This window comes from Ictidomys tridecemlineatus, chromosome 2 (assembly GCF_052094955.1).
Source record: "Ictidomys tridecemlineatus isolate mIctTri1 chromosome 2, mIctTri1.hap1, whole genome shotgun sequence".
Classification (NCBI taxonomy): Eukaryota; Metazoa; Chordata; class Mammalia; order Rodentia; family Sciuridae; genus Ictidomys; species Ictidomys tridecemlineatus.
Window position 1 is genome coordinate 107,409,989 of NC_135478.1, and position 19,614 is coordinate 107,429,602.

The 19,614-nt window shown below is 43.5% G+C and overlaps 1 protein-coding gene across 12 annotated transcripts in view; it reads left to right on the forward strand.

Annotated features, from left to right (window-relative positions):
* Znf84 (zinc finger protein 84) overlaps window positions 1-17,688 on the forward strand; it is a 60,264-nt gene extending 42,576 nt beyond the window's left edge. For 8 of the 12 annotated variants that reach the window (XM_078039486.1, XM_078039487.1, XM_078039484.1 and 5 more), the window contains 3 exons: window positions 3,025-3,151; window positions 3,774-3,869; window positions 10,782-17,688. In XM_078039486.1, the coding sequence (XP_077895612.1) occupies window positions 3,025-3,151; window positions 3,774-3,869; window positions 10,782-12,763 (2,205 nt within the window). In that variant the 3' untranslated portion in view covers window positions 12,764-17,688. Of the gene's footprint in view, window positions 1-3,024; window positions 3,152-3,773; window positions 3,870-5,007; window positions 10,723-10,781 lie in introns of those variants that run through there. The other 4 variants (XM_078039492.1, XM_078039491.1, XM_078039490.1 and 1 more) reach the window with 4 other exon arrangements.
* Window positions 17,689-19,614: the final 1,926 nt, after the last annotated feature.

The window sequence follows — 19,614 nt, forward strand, 5'->3', positions numbered from 1 at the left end:
TATTATATACAAGCAATCTTTTTATAGTATTGTGAACAAAGAAGGCAGCCTTCCAACAGCAATAAATCAATTCTTTCAGCTAATTAAACATAGCATACAGAAGTTTTACTTTCTAATCAGAAGTGACCCGCTTCTCATGGCTAATCTATTCTCGTCCTGGAGCCTGCCAAGCTCTGCTCTTGTTAAGAACAGATAATAAAATTTTTCTTAGCGCCCTCCTAGCCCACTTGGCAGAACATCCCGTTTGCAGGCAAGTCCTCCCAAGGACAGCAGACACCTCGTTTTCAAGCATGTCCGCTGTAACCTATCTATACCTTGACAGAATATCCCATTTTCAGGTAGACTCCATCAAGGACAGTAATAGTAACGCAGTCACATCTGATTCTCTATAAGAAGTGTCTCACTAAATTGCTTGAACTTGTGTTTTCTGACATTTAAATGTTTTAAATTTTATTTTATGCTCAAGTGGGATTGTAGAGTGCCATCATTTAGTGCCCTTTCCTTTCTTTCTTATAAGATGCTTTACATGCTGCATCTGTGTATATTAACACCTCTGTCAGACAATGTGAAGTTTTGCCATCAGTCATCAAGTGAACACCAATGAACTTGAGAGAACAGTGGCTTGTGTTTGCCCAGATATCTACCATGGTTGTTGTTTTTCTAAGTCACTCTAGTACCATTTCCTTTCTCTTTGAGAACCTCCCACTGGTAATTCTTGTAGAACAGGTTTGTTGGGTTTGAATTATCTTAGCTTTCTTTCATAAGAAAAGTTGTTTCATCATTATTCTTGATGAACATATATATATTTTGTGGGCCTGGGGATTGAACTCAGGGCCTTGTGCATGCAAGGCAAGCTGTCTACCAACTGAGCTGTATCCCCAGCACCCTGATGAATATTCAAGCTAGAAACAATTCTGTGCTTATAGGTCTCTTCTTTTTGCATTTGGAAACATTTCACTCTCTGCTGAGTTGTTCTGACCCTAGCAACTCAGGAGGCTGAGGCAGGAGGATCACAAGTTCAAAGCCAGCTTCAGCAACTTAGCAAGACTTTGTCTCAAAATAAAAAGAGTTGGGGATATGGCTTAGTGGTTAACTGTCCTTGGATTCAAGCCCCTGTACTCCTACCCCATCACCACTCCTTGAAACAAGAAATATTCCACTCCCTTCTGGCCTCAGCTTTCTTTTTAACAAATTTTTTTTTTTTTTTTTTTTTTAATTCTCGGCGGACACAACATCTTTGTTGGTATGTGGTGCTGAGGATCGAACCCGGGCCGCACGCATGCCAGGCGAGCGCGCTACCGCTTGAGCCACATCCCCAGCCCTGGCCTCAGCTTTCTAATAGAAACTTTCAGCTACTTGAATTGCTGTTTCCTATGAATGATGCCATATTTTTATTTCATGAATTTGTTTGTATTTGTCTATTTTGGGGTCTACTGACCTGCTTCAGTCTAGGCTTATACCTTTTGCTGGTTTTAGGGAGCATTTGGCTGTCATCTCTGGAAATTCTTATCTGTGGTGCTGTTTTCTGTTCTGGGATATTGTGCCACTCATCTTGCTTCCCAAGCTCTGTAAATTTAGGGGTCGACTCTACTTGGGATTGAACCCTAGGGCCCTCTACACTGAGCTGCATCCACAATCTCTCTCTTTTTTTTTTTGAGACAGGGTCTAGCTGAGTTGTCCAGGCTGGCCTTGAACTTTTGATTTTCCTGTCTTAGCCCCCAGTATCTGGGATCACAGGTGTGCACCAAAACACCTGGCAAGCTCTGTCAGGTGTTTTTTTTTTTTTTTTTTTAATTGTTTTTAGATATTGATGGAGCTTTTGTTTTAAATTCATTTTTATTTATATGTGGTACTGAGAGTTGAACCAAGTGCCTCACACATGCTAGGCAAGTACTCTACTACTGAGCCACAACTCAGCTCCTCTGTCAGTTTTAAGTCTTTCTCCATCTGTTATTCAGAATGGATGGTTTTGTTGATTAGTCTTCAGATTCACTGACACTCTCAAGGTGAACAGTGTGCATTTGGTGACACACTTCTTGGATTAAAAAAATTTTTGTTTTTAATGATGGCATTCTTCATTTTTAAGAGTTGTGTTTTTCTTTGATCTCAGGAGACTAGGACAAGAATTCATCTTGTTACAGTCTCAGTCATCTTTTGAAAACCTGCCTTTGGATGTGTTATCTTCCTTTCTGTAAAGTCTTTCATGGCTAACTGTCAGCAGTAAAACGTATGTTCTTTTTTATTTTACTTTATTTTTTTGTAATTGCTTGATTTTATTTTACAACAGGTGGTGGGCACAAAGCAATCTTCCTTAATAAAGTTGAAAATTAGCTTCATTTAGAACATTTATAATCACATTAAAAAGAAAGTATTCATCTTACCAATTGATCTGCTATCCAAATAAATATACAATAGCTTGGAAAACAACATTTAGAAAACAAAAGCCAATGTAAAAAGACAGATTAAAATAACCAGAACCATGCAGATGGCACAGATTTAACATTTTCTTACTGCATCATCAGTGTCAGGAATCTGTCCCTTCAGCTGGCTCCATTGCTGGGATTTAAAGAAATGCTTTTATTTCCTGGTTTTATTTTACCTTCTGGATCCATCCAATATTTTCTAATATCAATTAGAACTTTCCCTTTAAAATCTTGAACACTGAGCTGGGCATGGTGGTGCTCACCTGTATCCCAGCAGTTCTGGGAGGTCGAGGCAGGAGGATCGTGAATTCAAAGCCAGCCTCAGTAGCTTAGCAAGACCCTGTCTCAAAATAAAATAATAAAGAAGCAAGGGATGTAGCTTGGTGGTAGAGTAGTTGCCTGGAGTGCACAAACTCTGACTGTAATCTTAGGTATCACTTCTGTCCACCTGTCCCCTCCAGAAAAAAGAAAAAAACCCAGAGGGACATAGTAGGTGTCTGTGTGACGTGCAGTTGTGAGAGCAGTGTGTCAAGCTGGGCACACCTCTCCAGGATCAGGCAGTGATGAACACCTCCGGCTCACTGGGATTGTGCTCTTCCAGGAATCATTCTCCTTTGAAGATCTATGTGTGGCCTTTAGCCAAAAAGAATGGCTGTTACTGGGTCCCCATCAGAAGGCCTTGTACAAGGATGTCATGCTGGAGAACTACCACGTCCTAGTGTCACTGGGTAAGAAAAGATTCCTCAGGGACCTCAGAATATGTCCAATGCATTGCTTTTCTCTTTTTTAATAAAGTTGCTTAATGCTTCTGAATTTTTTAATGATTTTGGACCAGAATTTAGGAAGTAAAAGTCTTGGATTATGTTGGCAAGAAAGTATCTGGATCCCACCTTCCCAATAATGAAATCTTAAGTTTGTTGTCAGAAACCTAACTGATGAGTAGTGGTGACAGTGGGTGGGTGTCTGCCGTGTGCTGTGCTGCATACTGCACACCCCAGGTGCCTCACAGGAGGGAATCCACCAGTTTAGGCATTGGAGCAGTCCTGCGTGGTAGGTACCCTTTTTTCCTGAGAAGAAAATTAAGGCAAAGAGAAGTAAAGTAACTGTCCCAGTGACTGAGAGCAAGAAGGCCAAAAGAGCCTGGAGTTGAACCCTGTGGTGTGGCTCCAGAGACAGTGCCGAGTGGAGCAGTCAAAGATCCTTAGACCTGTTCACTACAGGGGCAGCTGTTGTCATGACTCCAGAGAATTGTCTGTTGAGATGAAGACCCTCTGTTAAGCTCTGCTGCTTCCTCAGAGGCCCTGAAGCCCAGGAGCCAGAACCATGTCCTTGGTGATTTCCCCCCAACAGGCTATGAAGTTATGAAGCCAGACGTCATCTTCAAGTTGGAGCAAGGCGAAGAGCCATGGGTGGGAGATGGAGACACTCCACGTTCAGACTCTGCAGGTGAGCGTGAGAGAACCTGGAGGTGGGCGGAAGTAGAAGTCCAGCCTGAGCGAGTAGTATTGGTCTGGAACCTTTGAAATCTGCTCTTTTCAAAATCCCTATACCTGTGTGGTGATTTGGAGCAGTTGACCACAGCTACTTAGATAAATCCCAGTCAGATGTGGCTTCTTGGTTTGCAGTTTAGGATTAAGCGTGTCTTCTTCCTCAGAGTCCTGATGTTATTCCCTGCCTTGGAATCCAGGGCTCATACTTATTGTGTGATCTGCTCTCCTTTGGTGTGTGTGATCTGTCCTTCTTTCCCCTGTGGTCAAAGTTAACCTGCTTGTGCATTCCAGCATTTTAATTTTCCCTTCAATATTGGAGCATCTTGTGAAGCCCTCTGTTCAGAATCACTTACTAAAAAATGGAGCCACCACCCGTCCCAGACATTGCCTCTTCAAATAGGTCCTGTTTGTGTTTTCTCTGGATTAGACCATGGAGTGTAAAGAGAATCTCTTCCTCCCATTCTTCCTTATTGTTGTTTTTACTTTTATTTATCTTTATATATTTGCAGTACTGAGAACTGGAACTAGGGGTGCTGTACCACTGAGCTGTGTTGCTAGCCCTTTTAAATTTTCATTTTTATACAGATCTTGCTACTTTGCCCAGGCTGGCCTTGAACTTTCAATTTTCCTGCTTTAGCTATCGTTTTTAAATGTTCTGCTCTTTGGGAGATAAATATCTTTTGAAAGTCTTCCCTCCTCAACTCCCACTTAAATTTTTTTTGGTTGGGGGGTACCAGGGATTGCATTTAGGGGCACTCAACCACTGAGCCACATCCCCAGCCCTATTTTATTAGAGACAGGGTCTCACTGAGTTGCTTAGCACCTTGCCAAATTGCTGAGGCTGGCTTTGGACTTGCGATCCTCCTGCCTCCCCGTTCCAAGCCTCTGGGATTACAGATGTGCGCCACCGCACCCGGCCCTCAACTTCCACTTAAATGTCTCATTGCTGAAGTTCTCAAAATGTTAGATGGATCGGATTCTGAATTTTCATAAGTTATCTTCAATAATACCATTGTGCTTGATTTTGAAAAAGCAAACCACACACACTGAACAGTTAAACCTTATTCGTTGTCTTTTGTTTGACATTGACTTAGGTTCTCCCAAAAGAAGATCCTGAGATGTGTATCTGATTGTAAGAATTTACTGGAGAAGGGGTCTCCTCCAGTGCACCAGGAGACTGGGGATATGAGAAGGGAGGGGCAGTGCCAATAAAAGGTGGGCAGCGGAGCTTAGTTCCTCTGAGAGCCCCCAGACACTGTTGCTGTACCTTCACCTTTGTCCCTTGGGGAACTGGGAAGCCCAGCCTTTCCCCTTTACCTCCCACCTCTGGTTCAGGACTGCTGTGACATTGTAAGTCCCCAGAATGTCCATGTCTCTACATATGAACCATGCTTGCACCTACCCAAGAAAGGTTCCAGGTAGTGGAGAGTGCAAGTGTGTGTGTGGGCACCAGGTCAGGTATTCTCCAGATAATGTGCTTCACACCCTAGCTTTTACCTCTGTATTAAAATAATGCTTATGGGCATAGACTAAATGGACACTGTGCATTTCATAACTGAAGCAGAGAAACAAAATTACAGGCCTTTGCATCTACACATGCAAAACAAAAAACAAAACAAAACAGGAACCAACCAAATAAAAGAATATTACAACACTAGGACCTATTCTGGGATGGGACCTCAGAAAAGGGTGAGAACTATGTAGGCTGGAGTCCCAGAACATTTAACACAAGGCATCATAGACAGCTCCTGCAGCAAGGACTAAGAATCTGTGGATAGTTAGCAAAGCACAACAGGAAGTTCAGACACAGAGAATAAATGTTGCAAGTCCACAAATACTGAGAAATGTTGAAATGGGGCTGCCACAAATTTGCAGGGAAAGAAGAAAATAGACAAATGAGTAATATGCTGTCACACTGGAGAGCCCTTGGAAGAAAACGTTACACCTTTGGCCAAGTTCAGAGAACACCTGCACTCTCCTCTATCTGGAACCTTTCTTGCACCTTTCTTAGGCAAGCACTCTACCAGTGAGCCCCAGCCCCAGCCCTGGAAAGATTGATTTTGTCTCAGGGCCTCAGAATTTCATTCCATGGTTGGATGGCTCCATTGCTCTGAGTCTGATGTGAGGTAGAACATCATGGTGGAAGGTTGTGTCAGAGGAAAGCAGCTCTGCTTATGGCAGTTGGGAAGCAGAGAGATGAGGGTGGGATTGGGGAGAAGGTGAACCATTTCAGGGCATGCCCCCAGAGATCTGCTTCCTCCAACCAGTCCCCACTTTCCAATCATCCACACAGCTGCCAATGGATTAATCCACTGGTGAGGTCAGAACCATCATGATCCCTTACAGCCTCAAAGCCCCACCTCTGAAACTTGCTGCATTGGAGACCATGCTTTCATCACAAGACTTTGGGGGATATTCAAGATGCAAACTGTGACACTTGGTTAAGAAGATGTTGGGCTGGGGTTGTGGCTCAGTGGTAGATCACTTACCTAACCTGTGTGAGGCACAGGGTTCAATCCTCAGCACCACATAAAAATAAATAAATAAATAAATGAAATAAAGTTATTTTGTCCATCTACAACTAAAAAAAAAAAAAGTGACATCTGTAGCTGGCTTTTATTTTTTTAATTTTTAAAAAATATTTTTTAGTTGTCCAATAAAGGTTTATTTCACTTATCTATTTTTATGTGGTACAGGGGATTGAACCCAGGATCTCACACAAGTGAGGCACGCACTCTACTGCTGAGCCATAACCCCAGCCCCTTATTTTTTAAACTTTTTGTTCAGCATTTAAACATTGAATGTTCGTATTTCATTGCAAGACATCGCATAATTAATTGTCAAAATTATTTATGCAAACAGGGATTGCATATAGGTGTCCACAAGACCGCCCCATGTTCAGAGTCATAAGAGAGGCTCCAGGGCCTATAGCTACTTGGCCTGTAGCTGCCCTATGGTTGGGGTTTATTTCTGTACCTTAATGAGACTGGATCATAGGAAGAGGCCCAGGCAGTGTACAGGAACCAGTGTACTAGCTTCCCATGACCTCCTTGGGATCACATGGTGCACTGTCCTGCGGAAACATGTAGTAGCAACTGGTGTCCAGTTTGCCTGCCTAGGGAAGCCCATTAGGGCCTCACTGCCCATATGTCTTCTTGGAGTTGGCAGGTATGGCTCCCAGCAGTCTTAACTGCAGGTGTGCAGTCCAGGGGGAGCTGGCAGGTATGGCTGTGTCCCCCTGTGCTGACAGACCCCAGCAGTCTTAACTGCAGGTGTGCAGTCCAGGGGGAGCTGGCAGGTATGGCTCTGTCCCCCTGTGCTGACAGGCCCTAGCAGTCTTATCTGCAGGTGTGCAGTCCCAGGGGAGCTGGCAGGAATGACTCTATCTCCCTGTGCTGACAGGCCCTAGCAGTCTTTATCTGCAGGTGTGCAGTCCAGGGGGAGCTGGCAGGTATGGCTCTGTCCCCCTGTGCTGACAGGCCCTAGCAGTCTTATCTGCAGGTGTGCAGTCTAGGGGGAGCTGGCAGGTATGGCTCTATCTCCCTATGCTGACAGGCCCTAGCAGTCTTAACTACAGGTGTGCAGTCCATGGGGAGCTGGCAGGTATGGCTCTGTCCCCTTCTGCTGACAGGCCAGAGCAGTCTTATCTGCAGGTGTGCAGTCCAGAGGGAGCTGGCAGGTGCTGCTCATTTCCCCTGTGCTGACAGAACCCAGCAATCTATAGGTGTACAGTCTAGCAATGTGAGTTTTTTCCAGGAACAGAATGCTGGGAGCACTCTTCAAGCCTTGGACCCAGGCAGTATCTAAGAGACAACTGTGCAGGCAGGCTTTCTCTGGAGAACACTCACTTTTCTGCATTGAGTACCTGCTGATCTCTTCTGCTTTTCAGGCACTGAACCAGGTGCCCTGGGCTCTGAAGGGGCAGTAAGGGTGTATTTCCTTCCCATGATCTCTGCTGCTTCTCAAGCACCAAGCCAGGTGCCTTGGACACAGTAGGGGCAGTGGAAATGTTTCCTTCCCATATAATGCTCATTTTGCAGTGAGAAGGTGAAAGAACAGGAGAGCAAATAACCCAAGTAAAATCCAGACCCTGGCATGGCAGTTGTGGAAATTGATTTACATGTCATAATAGAGAATGTATTAGTGTCTTTGGGCTACCACAACAAAATACCACAGAAGCAATGGCCTAAGCAACCAGAAGTTTATTTCTTAGGTCAGATGTTATGGTGCATGCCTATAATCCTAGTAATGTGAGAAGCTGAAGCAGGGACATCAAGGCCAGCCTCAGCAACTTAGAGAGACCCTTTCTCAAAATAAAAAAAATGAAGGGCTAGAGATGTCACTCAGTGGTTAATTGCCCCTGGGTTCAATCCCCAATACCCCCCCCCCCCCAAAAAAAAAAGTGAAGGAAGAAGTTGATTTCTTACTTGGAGGAAATCCAAGTCAAGGTGCCAGATCTCTGGTGAGGGCTGTCTTCCTGACTTGCAGACAGCTGCTTTCCTGCTGTGTGTGACCTTTCTTCAGTGCATGCTGGTGGTGGGGGACAGTGTTCTCTGGTGTCTCTTATAGACACTGATCCTGTCACTTCAGAATTCCATTCTCACAGCCTCTTTTCCAAATGCAGACACAGTGGGGGCTTCAGCATATGATTTTTGAGGTAATACAATTATGCAGTCCAGCACAGAATGATAAATGTGGAGAAGCTGGGTCTGCACATGAGGACCATGAGATGAGCAAGCTGTGTGAAGAACCAGGAGAAAGTGTCCCCAAAGGAATGACAAATAGGAATGTTCTAAGTCAGGAAGGGGCCTAGTGACGTTAAGAAACAGAATGGAAGCCTGTGTGGCTGGAGGTCAGTGTGTTGGGAGCTCCAAAGTGACTGGGAGAGGGCAGGGGCCAGTCCTGCCTCCACTTGGAGGCAGTGAATCTTTAAAGAGTTTTTTCTTCACTGATTGTTTTCTTTCTCCTTACAGTGCTGGGTTTGGAACCCAGGGCCTCAAGCATACTAGGCAAGAGCTCTGCCTCTGAGTCACCCTCCGCAACCCTGCCCACTCACAGTCATTGAAAAGGAGCTAGGAGTGCTGGGGATGTGGCTTAGTGGTAGGGTGCTTGCCTTACATGCACAAGGCCCTGGGTTCAATCCCCAGCACCACACACACACACACAAAAGGAGGTAGGAGTGCTGGGAATGTGGCTTAGTGGTAGGGTGCTTGCCTGGTATATGCAAGGTTCTGAGTTAGTTCCCCAGGAACCGCCCCCCCCACAAGAATTAGGATTGATTTATAATTTTAAATAAAAGTTTAATTATTTGATTTATATTTTTGAAAGTTCAGTCTGACCACAGATTGGAAGATGTAATTAGATAAAAGTGTGATTAGAAGGTGGTAAAACCTGCTGGTGGTGCATACCTGTAATCTCAGTGACTCGAGGCTGAGGCAGGAGATCAGAATTTTGAGGCCAGCCCCCACAAGTCAGCAAGGCTCTTTCTCAAAATAAAGAAATAAAAAAAGGTCTGCGGATATGGCTCCATGGTAAAATGCCTCTGGATTCAATCCCTAGTACCAAAAAAATTAAAGTTTTCACATTACTGATTGTATTTTACACCCAAATTGACCTCACACAAAAAAGCTTTTATTAAAAAACAGGCCTTTTGAAGAGCACTTGCAGCAATTAGTGTTAAGTGGTTACACCATGAGGATGATGGAAATAGAGCTATATAAAATTACTATCCAACTCAGAACATGCTGAGAATGGTAACTCAGGTCTTGGGATGATGTGAGTGAGCTGCTTTGTGGATTTCAAAGCTGTGTGCCTGAGGATTTGCATGAAAGAGGATGTGGTTGAAGTGTGGTGCAAGCGAGGGTCTGTTGGTAGTAATGTGTGAGATGTGTGTGGCAAGTTTAAATCCAACTTCCAGAACATCTGAGAATGGGGGAAAATATACAAAATATTTTTCATCTTCAAGCTTGAAATGGCTGTAGGCAGTTACTTCAATTCATTCATGTGCTTCATATTACTTACCACAGTTTTAGCTCAGTTGTGTTTTTTTTAAAATACCTTTGTTTTACTTATTTATTTTATGTGGTGCTGAGGATTGAACCCAGTGCCTCATGTGTGCAAGGCAAGCGCTCTACCACTGAGCCATAACTCCAGCCCCAGCTCAGTTGTGTTTTGTATAATCTGTTCTTTGTCACTGGCTAACTGTTCTACTGTCTTGGCAGTCCCATGGTATGCTTTCAGTGGGCACTGAGTGAGGTGGTTCCTGAGAACACTGGATCAGTGCTTCTTCCAGCCTCCTGTCTTTGTTTCTGATTGCTCTTCCTGCATGTTTTTTTTTGGTGGTGGTGGGATACTAGAGATTAAACCAAGGGATGCTTAACCACTGAACCACACCTATAGCCCCTTTTATTTTTATTTTGAGTTGGGGTCTCATTAAGCTGTTTAGGGCCTTGCTAAATTGCTAAGGTTGGCCCCAAATTTGTTTTTTTCCTGCCTCCCTGAGTTACTGGGATTGCAGGCGTGCACCACCACTCCTTGATCTTCATGCATTCACATTTTTCTTTGATAAACTCATGTCTGGCAAGAGCCAAAGGTGACTGTAGGTTTGTTCTATTTTCACTGCTTCCTATATTTTTCAGTACCTAGGGAGTAAGCATTCTACTTTGGGAGTTATTTTATACTCAGAGGCTAAACCTTAAAAACACAGTTAGTTGGGCTGGAGATATAGCTCAGTTGGTAGAGTGCTTGCCTGGCATGCACAATGCATCCCCAGCACCCCAAAAAAAAAAAAAAAAAAGGCAGTTAGTGCCTCAGCATAGCATTTCATTTAGTTAAGCATAACCAAATGGGTGTTTTGTTTCCTTTGTAGAAGTCTGTCAAGTAGATGGTCACATGAAGTGGCACCAGGATAACCAAGACAAGCTTAAAAATGTGAAAAAAGGTCATGAATGGGATGCATTTGGAAAAAATTTCAATCCAAGTATGAACGTTGTTTCTTTAAGTAAATCAAATGATGAAGGTGACTTAGATGGATTGATTTTAAGACATCATTTAGATTTGCTTATTCCAAGAGCAGATTATGGAAGAATGGAATCAGATGACTTGAATGTATTTAATAAATTGTTTCTCAATACTGAACCTGAGGAAACTGATTCTTGGTTGAAATACTATGAATGTGATAAATGTGGTAACAATAGCTATAAAAAGTCACAGATTGTCATTTTCCACAGAACTCGGTTAGGAGAGAAACTCTATGAATGCAGTGAATGTAGGAGACGCTTCAATAAAAAATCCAGTCTCATTAAACATCAGAGCAGACACATAAGGGAGATAGCCTATGGCTGTGGTAAATGTGGCAAAACCTTTCCCCAGAAGGCACAGTTTGTTACACATCACAGAATTCATACTGGAGAAAAACCTTATGATTGTAGCCAGTGTGGGAAAGCTTTCTCCCAAAAGTCACAGCTTACGTCCCATCAGAGGACACATACAGGAGAGAAGCCATATGAGTGTGGCAAATGCGGGAAAGCTTTCTCCCGGAAGTCACATCTCATATCTCATTGGAGGACACACACAGGAGAGAAGCCCTATGGATGCAGCGAATGTGGGAGGGCTTTCAGTGAGAAGTCAAATCTTATCAATCACCAGAGGATTCATACAGGAGAGAAGCCCTTTGGATGCCGGGAGTGTGGGAGAGCCTTCAGCAGGAAGTCGCAGCTGGTCACCCATCACAGGACTCACACAGGAACAAAACCCTATGGGTGTGCTGATTGTAGGAAAGCATTTTTTGAGAAATCAGAACTCATCAGACATCAGACTGTTCACACTGGAGAGAAACCCTATGAGTGCAGTGAATGTAGGAAAGCCTTTAGAGAGAGGTCAAGCCTCATTAATCATCAGAGAACCCATACAGGAGAGAAGCCGCATGGATGCATTCAGTGTGGGAAGGCCTTCTCCCAGAAGTCACACCTCATATCACACCAGATGACACACACAGGAGAGAAACCTTTTGCCTGCAGTAAATGTGGGAAAGCCTTCAGCAGGAAATCCCAGCTTGTTAGACACCAGAGGACTCATACTGGAGAAAAACCCTATGAGTGCAGTGAATGTGGAAAAGCCTTCAGTGAAAAGTTAAGCCTCACTAATCATCAGAGAATTCATACGGGAGAAAAGCCGTATGTGTGCAGTGACTGTGGGAAAGCCTTCTGTCAGAAGTCTCATCTCATTTCACATCAGAGGACACACACAGGAGAGAAACCCTATGAGTGCACAGAATGTGGTAAAGCCTTTGGTGAGAAGTCCAGTCTTGCAACTCATCAGAGAACTCACACAGGAGAGAAGCCATATGAATGTAGGGACTGTGAAAAGGCCTTCTCCCAGAAGTCACAGCTAAATACTCATCAGAGAATCCACACAGGAGAGAAACCCTACAAGTGCAGTCTTTGTACAAGAGCATTCTTTGAGAAATCAGAATTAATTAGACATCAGAGAACTCATACAGGAGAAAAACCTTATGAGTGCAGTGAATGCAGAAAAGCCTTCAGGGAGAAGTCAAGTCTCATTAATCACCAGAGAATCCATACAGGAGAGAAACCCTTTGAATGCAGGGAATGTGGCAAAGCCTTCTCTCGGAAGTCACACCTTATCCCACATAAGAGGACACACACAGGCGAGAAGCCCTATGGATGTGGTGAATGTAGGAAAGCCTTCTCTCAGAAGTCACAGCTTGTTAATCATCAGCGAATCCACACAGGAGAGAAGCCTTACCAATGCAATGAGTGTGGGAAAGCCTTCCCACAGAAGTCCCAGCTCATTAATCATCAGAGAACTCACACAATAAGGATGGCCTAGGTGTGCCCTTGATGGGACGTTTTGACAGATCTCACTTTGTTCTACTTCAGAAAATGCAGTTATGGTAATTTTTCAGGTAATATTTGCATCACGTTTTGCATCAGAGTATTCCTTAGGATCAGAACTCTATAAATGAAACTATATAGGTAGAGCACTCAGCAGGTAGCATTCGAGAATACTTGGACACCAGCCTTCATGGAGCAGAATGATACTACGAACACAGTGAGTGACATATCCTTCCCAACCATGGTCAAGTCTTATGCAGTGGAAAGTTCCAGCAAGGGAAATCCCATGAATATCAGAAAGCCTTCCAGAGGTCAAATCTCATCAGCTATTAAATATTACCACAGGAGATGAGGGATAATTCCCAGAATGCAGCAAGTGAGGCAATACTTTTTCAGGAAACAAGAGCTTGTTGTAAATAAGAATATGCTGTTAGGAATGAACTTCTATGAAATCACTATCTTTGGGACATGTACCCCCAGGATGTTGTACTTTAGAGAATTCATATTGTAGATAAGCCTAAGAATTACCTTGGAAATGTGTGTCCCTTGAAGTAATGCTGTCATGGAAACCTCACAATTATAGATGTGGGTACCAGCAGTCTAAGTGGCTGACAGATGTTTCCTTCAAAGTAGGAAGTTTTAAAAATATGTGAATAAATGAATCATTGAAACATCTGAATAGGAGATTTCTTGTATTTATGGCTTATTGTCCTCTGTCACATAATGCTTTGTATTTGGGCATTGCAGGTAGCTGTTGCAGAAAGCGTGAAGCATATGTAGCTTATGGTCCCTCTGATGTGTCAAGACACTACATGTCACTGGCTTTTCTGTCTTAATACTGTGAAAAGGGTAATTGATTTAACATGGCTTTTTGCCAGAATCAATAGATTAGGCAATAATAACTCATTTCTTTTTTCTTATTGTTTGTTGACATCTACAGAGATTGGTTGTTAATATTGACCTTCTTCTTCAGTAATGTTAACATTTCCAGTGCCCTCAGAGCCTGAGAAACATTTTATATAAAATCTTGTATATGCAGAGGCAGGAACCAAGAGTAGCACAGTGATACAAGATACTGACTGTAGAAGGGGTGGTGAGCTGCAGTCCTCCACTGCAGACTCCTGAGGGATGAGAGTGGTGACCTGCAGCCCTCTGCTGCAGACTCCTGAGGGACATAAGGCCTGAGGCTGTTCCTCCTGCCTGTGTTCCCAGGCTGTGAGACCCAGGCACAGCTTGCCTCCGAACTGCTGTGATGAAATATAGCTGCTCTGTGTTGCTGTTGTTCTGGGTGTTGTTAAAAAAAATTAGTTGTGGAAACCAGTTATCTAAGAGTGACAATTCACTCTTAAGTAAAATACAATGAATTTTGTGGTGAAATACTCTGTGAATATTCAGGGAAGCGGCTTTTGCCTTCCTGAACATTTCTGTGACTACTGGACAAGTACTAGGAAACAAGATTTCTGTAATTTCTTCATTTGACATATTTGTGTTTCACCTTTTTTCAATAGCTCCATGACTTCTGGGAGAAATTCCTATTTTAAATTTCATTTCCGTTAAAATGTAGGAAACATCCCTGAGCTAAAATAAAATTTTATAGTTCATTCTCTCTGTAATGTTCAGAAATGTCTAATATCAAGCTTTTGAGCTTGATTTCAAACTTCAGAAAATTGAGATTTTTCTTACACAGAAATTGCTTTTTAAAAATGTATTTATTTTGGGCTGGGGATGTGGCTCAAGTGGTAGCGTGCACGCCTGGCATGCGTGTGGCCTGGGTTCGATCCTCAGCACAACATACAAAAACAAAGATGTTGTGTCCACCAAAAACTAAAAAAAAAAAAAAAAAAAGATGTATTTATTTTGTTTTTTTTTATGAGGTGCTGAGGCTCGAACCCAGTGCCTCACATGTGTGAGGCAAGTGTTCTACCACTGAGCTACAACCCCAGCCCCCGCTTGTTTTTAAAATTTTTTAAATTTTAGTCTTCAATGGATCTTTAGTTTATTTGTATATATGTGGTCTGAGAATCAAACCCAGTTTCTTATAATGCTAGGCAAGCGAGCTTACCACTAAACCACAGCCCCAGCACCCAAAATTGTCTTATTAGTATGGTTTATGTAATTTCTATTCTAATCATATTCTTTCTTTAATTAATTTTGCAACATGGTTGGGAAGTTAAGACATAAGATAAATGTGATTAAATTTCTAAGCCAATATAACAGAATTTCAATGTCCAAATTGTCCCCACTCTTTTTTCATAGTAATTTTTTTGTGGTGCTAGGGATTGAACCTAGGGCACACCAGGCAGGTGCTCTCCCATTCAGCTATACCCTCAGCCCCTCTCATAGTGATTTTTTTTTGGGGGGTGTGTCCCAGGGATTGTATCCAAGGGTGCTTTACCACTGAGCCACATTTCTAGCCCTTTTTATTTTTTATTTAGAGACAGGGCTTCACTAAGTTGCTGAGACTGGCCTTGAACTTGCAATCCTCTTGCCTCTGCCTCCTGAGCCACTAGGATTACAGGCAGGCACCATTATGCCTGGCTCATAGTAAATTTTTTTAAACAATTTTTATTTAACTTTTAATTAATTAATTAATTTATTATTTGTATGTGGTGCTGAGGATTGAACCCAGGGCCTTGCGCATGCGAGTCGAGCGCTCTAACGCTGAACCACAACCCCAGCCCCTCATAGTAATTTTTAAACATCTAATTTCCTGATTCATTATTCTTCCTCCAGTTTATGGTGTGCCTATTTTCTCTAATGCTTGAAAGTTATTTTGCCCGGTAAAGGAAACAAACCTTTGTAAATGAACAAACAATAACAGAATGATGTTCGGCTTTGTGATTTTTCCACTTTTCCATTTTATCCCTCATGGTGTCTCTTTCCTAGTCATACAAATTGGTTCATTAGGTCTAGTACTGAGTGAGCAATCTTTTCCAAATTTGCTTACTCCACTTTTAGGTTATTCCACTAACTATTAAGCAGTGAAACCTAATACTGTCTTCAATGGGTAGTGGAACTTCAGCACTAGCCTGCTGATTGATTGTCCAAGAAGAGAACAACCCTCAGCTTTTTGAGAGTCAGGCTCTAGTCACAGGGAGGTTCAGTGCTGACTCAGAGACCTAGTCCACAGAGGACATGGTGTGCACCCAGTTGCTTTGTGAAGCCTCTTTGGTACTTTCTGGTTCTGCCACGTCCCTAGGGGGGAGCTCTGATTCTGGAATTAGATATTTTTAGTGTATGTTTTAAATGCCTTAACTACAAAAAACATCTTTCTACACTTCCCTCATTGATTTCCTATCATAAATCCCACTTCATGAAGGAAGTTTTGGGGTTGGGATTGTGGCTCAGTGACAGAGTTCTTATCTAGCACATGTGAGACATTGGGTTTGATCATCAGCAACACATAAAAATAAATAAATAAAACAAAGGTATTTTTAAAAAGGAAATTTTGCTGGGCATGATTGTATATGCCTATAATTCAACTACTTGGGAGGATGCAGCAGGAAAATTGAAAATTTGAGACCAGCCTCAGAAACTTTGCTAGACCCTGTCTCAGAAAGCACTAGGAATCTAGGGATATAGCTTATTGATAAAGTACTCCTGGGTTTTGTCCCTTGGACAAAATAATAATGATGTTAAACTAATTTTACTTGTGATTTCATGGAGCATATTAAGCAATACTGAGGGAGAATACTTAATATGGGACAGCATTCCTTGTTATCCTATTTGGCCACCAGTTTCTTCCACAGATCTCAAATTGTATGCAGTTCTACAAAAGATGATTTATACTGTACTCTTTTTGCTAAGGAACGGGGCTCTTTGGAGGTCCAGTTTGTGTATTTTGAAACCTATCCTAGGTATGTCCTCTGTTTGGCTTTTTTTTTTTTTTTCTTGGGGTGGACTCTGCCACAGTTATCTGTGGATCCCCCCATAGGTTCCTGATGTTGATTTGAAGAATGTTACCTGTAGAAACCTGAGATGAATACCATGTATAATTTATCTAGCAAAGCCTTTATTATAAACAACAGAGTATAGACTTCTAGGCCTTTGGGATCTACCCTTGAGACTTCCTCAGTCATTTGGTTGTTTGTGTGGCAGTACGTATTCAGGTTGTCAATCTCAGTGGGCCTGCCTGTCTACTTATTTGCTTAGGGTACCAGCAAGCTTTCAGATGCTTAGCACCTGAGAATACTGTTCTGAGTGCTCATTAATTATCCAGGGCCCTTGCAGCTTCAGGCACACTCTCTGCACCTTGCTTCCATTCTTTTTTGTTCATTTTCTTCACTTCTTACATGTAGTGGTCATTTTAATGCAAATTTGGTAACACATTTCCATGTTTAAATATTGTGATCCACTGTGGACTCTTCATTGAATTATACCAGGACTTTTATACAAACCCATGCCAGTATTTTTTTAAAATTATTTTTCAACATAATTTTTTTCTCCTATGCAATATTTTCTGGTTTCCTTGAACTATTGGCAGTTCCTAGAGGTTTCTGTACTCTCTGATCTTTGTTTTTTTGGGGGTGGATTTTTTTTTTCAAATCTATTGCAACTAAATGCTGTGGTTCTTTGTTAATGCTTACCCAATATTTGATGCATGTGGTTATGAACCTATCCATGTATTTCTCACTGTGACAATATAATCATTGTATGTTTTATCTTTTCCATTAGAAGGCTTCTGGAAAGCGTGACTCTTGTCTCTAGTTGCTGGAGTTATAATATTTAATGTTGGCTGTTTTCTGTTCCATGGAGAAATGTGGTCTGCAGTAGAGAAGATGAAGCTATGGTGGAAGCAAGGTCCAGAAAAGGCCTGATACCTGCTTCTCCTTGTCTTGATGTCCAGATTTACTCTGCCCTTTCCATGCTTCAATTGTTGGGATAATCCAGATATCCTAATAAAGCCTCTTGTTTACTTTGCTGGTTCATGTTGTGTTTGTTACTTACAATCCAAATATTCTTACTAACAGGAAGCCAGGCTGTCATAGGTGGGTTTTTAGGAGGCAGGCACTGAGAAGTTTGGGGTACAAGGTGTTTCCTGAGGTTAGCAGCTGCCGAATTGTGGGAGAATAAGAAAGGATTAAATAGAGGAAAATGACAAACTGGACTTTCGGTTGTCCCAAGCCAATGGCGCCCAGAGCAGATATTGTTCGCTGGAATGTCTTGGTGGGCCATGATGGCCAGGCCTGGCTCAGCTGTGAGAGCTAGGCTAGGGGCCCTCAGGAGACCTGGACAAATTGATAGCCAGGTTGTCTGCTGACTGCTCCCTCTGCCAATGGACAGCATGTTCTTCCTTGAGGAGGATCTGGACGATGCATCTGGGACTGCAGTTTGCCCTTCCCCTGCTTAGACACTGTCTTAAGTTACCTCTGGAAGTTGCTGCTCTAGGGTTTCAGTGGGGCTCTGGGACACCGAGGAAGGTGAGTAGGACCAGCCACAGCTCCTCTGGCTGTGTTTGCTGCCTGGTAGCCCCTTTATTACGGCCTCTGGCATGTCCCAGGACCTCATCCCCACAGGGTCTCAGCCCTCATCACCATGCCCTTCCCTGATCCGAGCTGCTGTCTCTGGCCATTTACTGTAGTAGTTTGGCCTGGAAGCTCCAAGAGGTGCCAAGAGGGTCCTGAGTTCCCCTCCTGTGGTCTGCTCTGTTGTGTGATGGCAGCTGAACCTCTTGGAGGTCAGTGCCAAGCAGCCCTGCAGAACCCCACTCTCCTGGCTTGCTGGTCCTGGCCACAGGGAGCACAGACTTCCCACAGGGCATCTGTGGTTGATGGCTTGGAACACATGCTCTGACCTGTGGTGAAAAGGAGTCAGGAACTCTATCCCCGCAGACCCCAGAGGTGTCACATGAGGCACAAGGTTCCCCATGGGGTCTTTGGTCACAGAGGCGGGTGTTCTGCTCTCAGCCAGGTGTTTGGGCATGCAGAGCCATGCTAAGATCTTTGGCCTGCCTGGTTGCTGCAGGCACACCTCCAGCAGAGCTCTTCAGAGTACAGCACCATTGTGAGGGTGCTGGGTCCAGAGGATCCTCGCGTCCTGAGCATCGTCTTGCATTTCCTTTGCTTCAAAGTGGGTCCCCTCATCTGATGCACTGTTATTTGGGTCCCCAAATGGCATAGCACACTAAGTCTTTGTAATTGTCCTGGCTGAGGCCCAATGTTCAGCGAATAAAACCTTCCCTTGAATCTGCCCTGTAAGAACAAACCGCTGGGTTTTCTCAACCCAAATGGCCAACGTGAGGCCCATTTTTACTGGTATCCTTCAGGAACCGTACCTCCAGGGGCACAGCCGTGGCCTCTGGTGAAGGTTTACTGCCGACAGTGGCTGAAACAGCCATGGAAACGGGACTTGGGTGTTGGCCCAGCACAAAAGCCCTCTTTGCCACACAGCTGCCTGTTCATGAGCCAGCTGGGCCAGCGCTATTGTAGCAGCCCCTAGCCAGATCTGGTTGCTCTCATGGCTGTCTGGAGCCTCTTCCATGACGTTCTCTGATCAGTATCTATGTGCAACATGAAGATCTCCATGCATGCCCACCTACAAGGTCTGTTTTTACTGAAGCCCTGGTCCAACTTTCCCCTTCCAGGCCCTGTCCAGACAGCTGGACCGTGCACCAGGTCCATGTGTCTGCAGGCCTTGGGCCACTTTCCACAGGTGGATAGCTTCATGCATCTGAGGAAGAGTAGCTTCCCTTTGTGACAAGTTGCCCTTAAGTGAGTTGCCTTGCTTCCATGCAGAACTGAGGCTCTCCTGTCTGGTTGCACAGGGCAATAGGTGGCCATCGGCAGTGGAAATAAGTGCTGCTATAGAAGTGGGGGTTACAGCCCTCAGGGAGGCATCCCTTTGGGT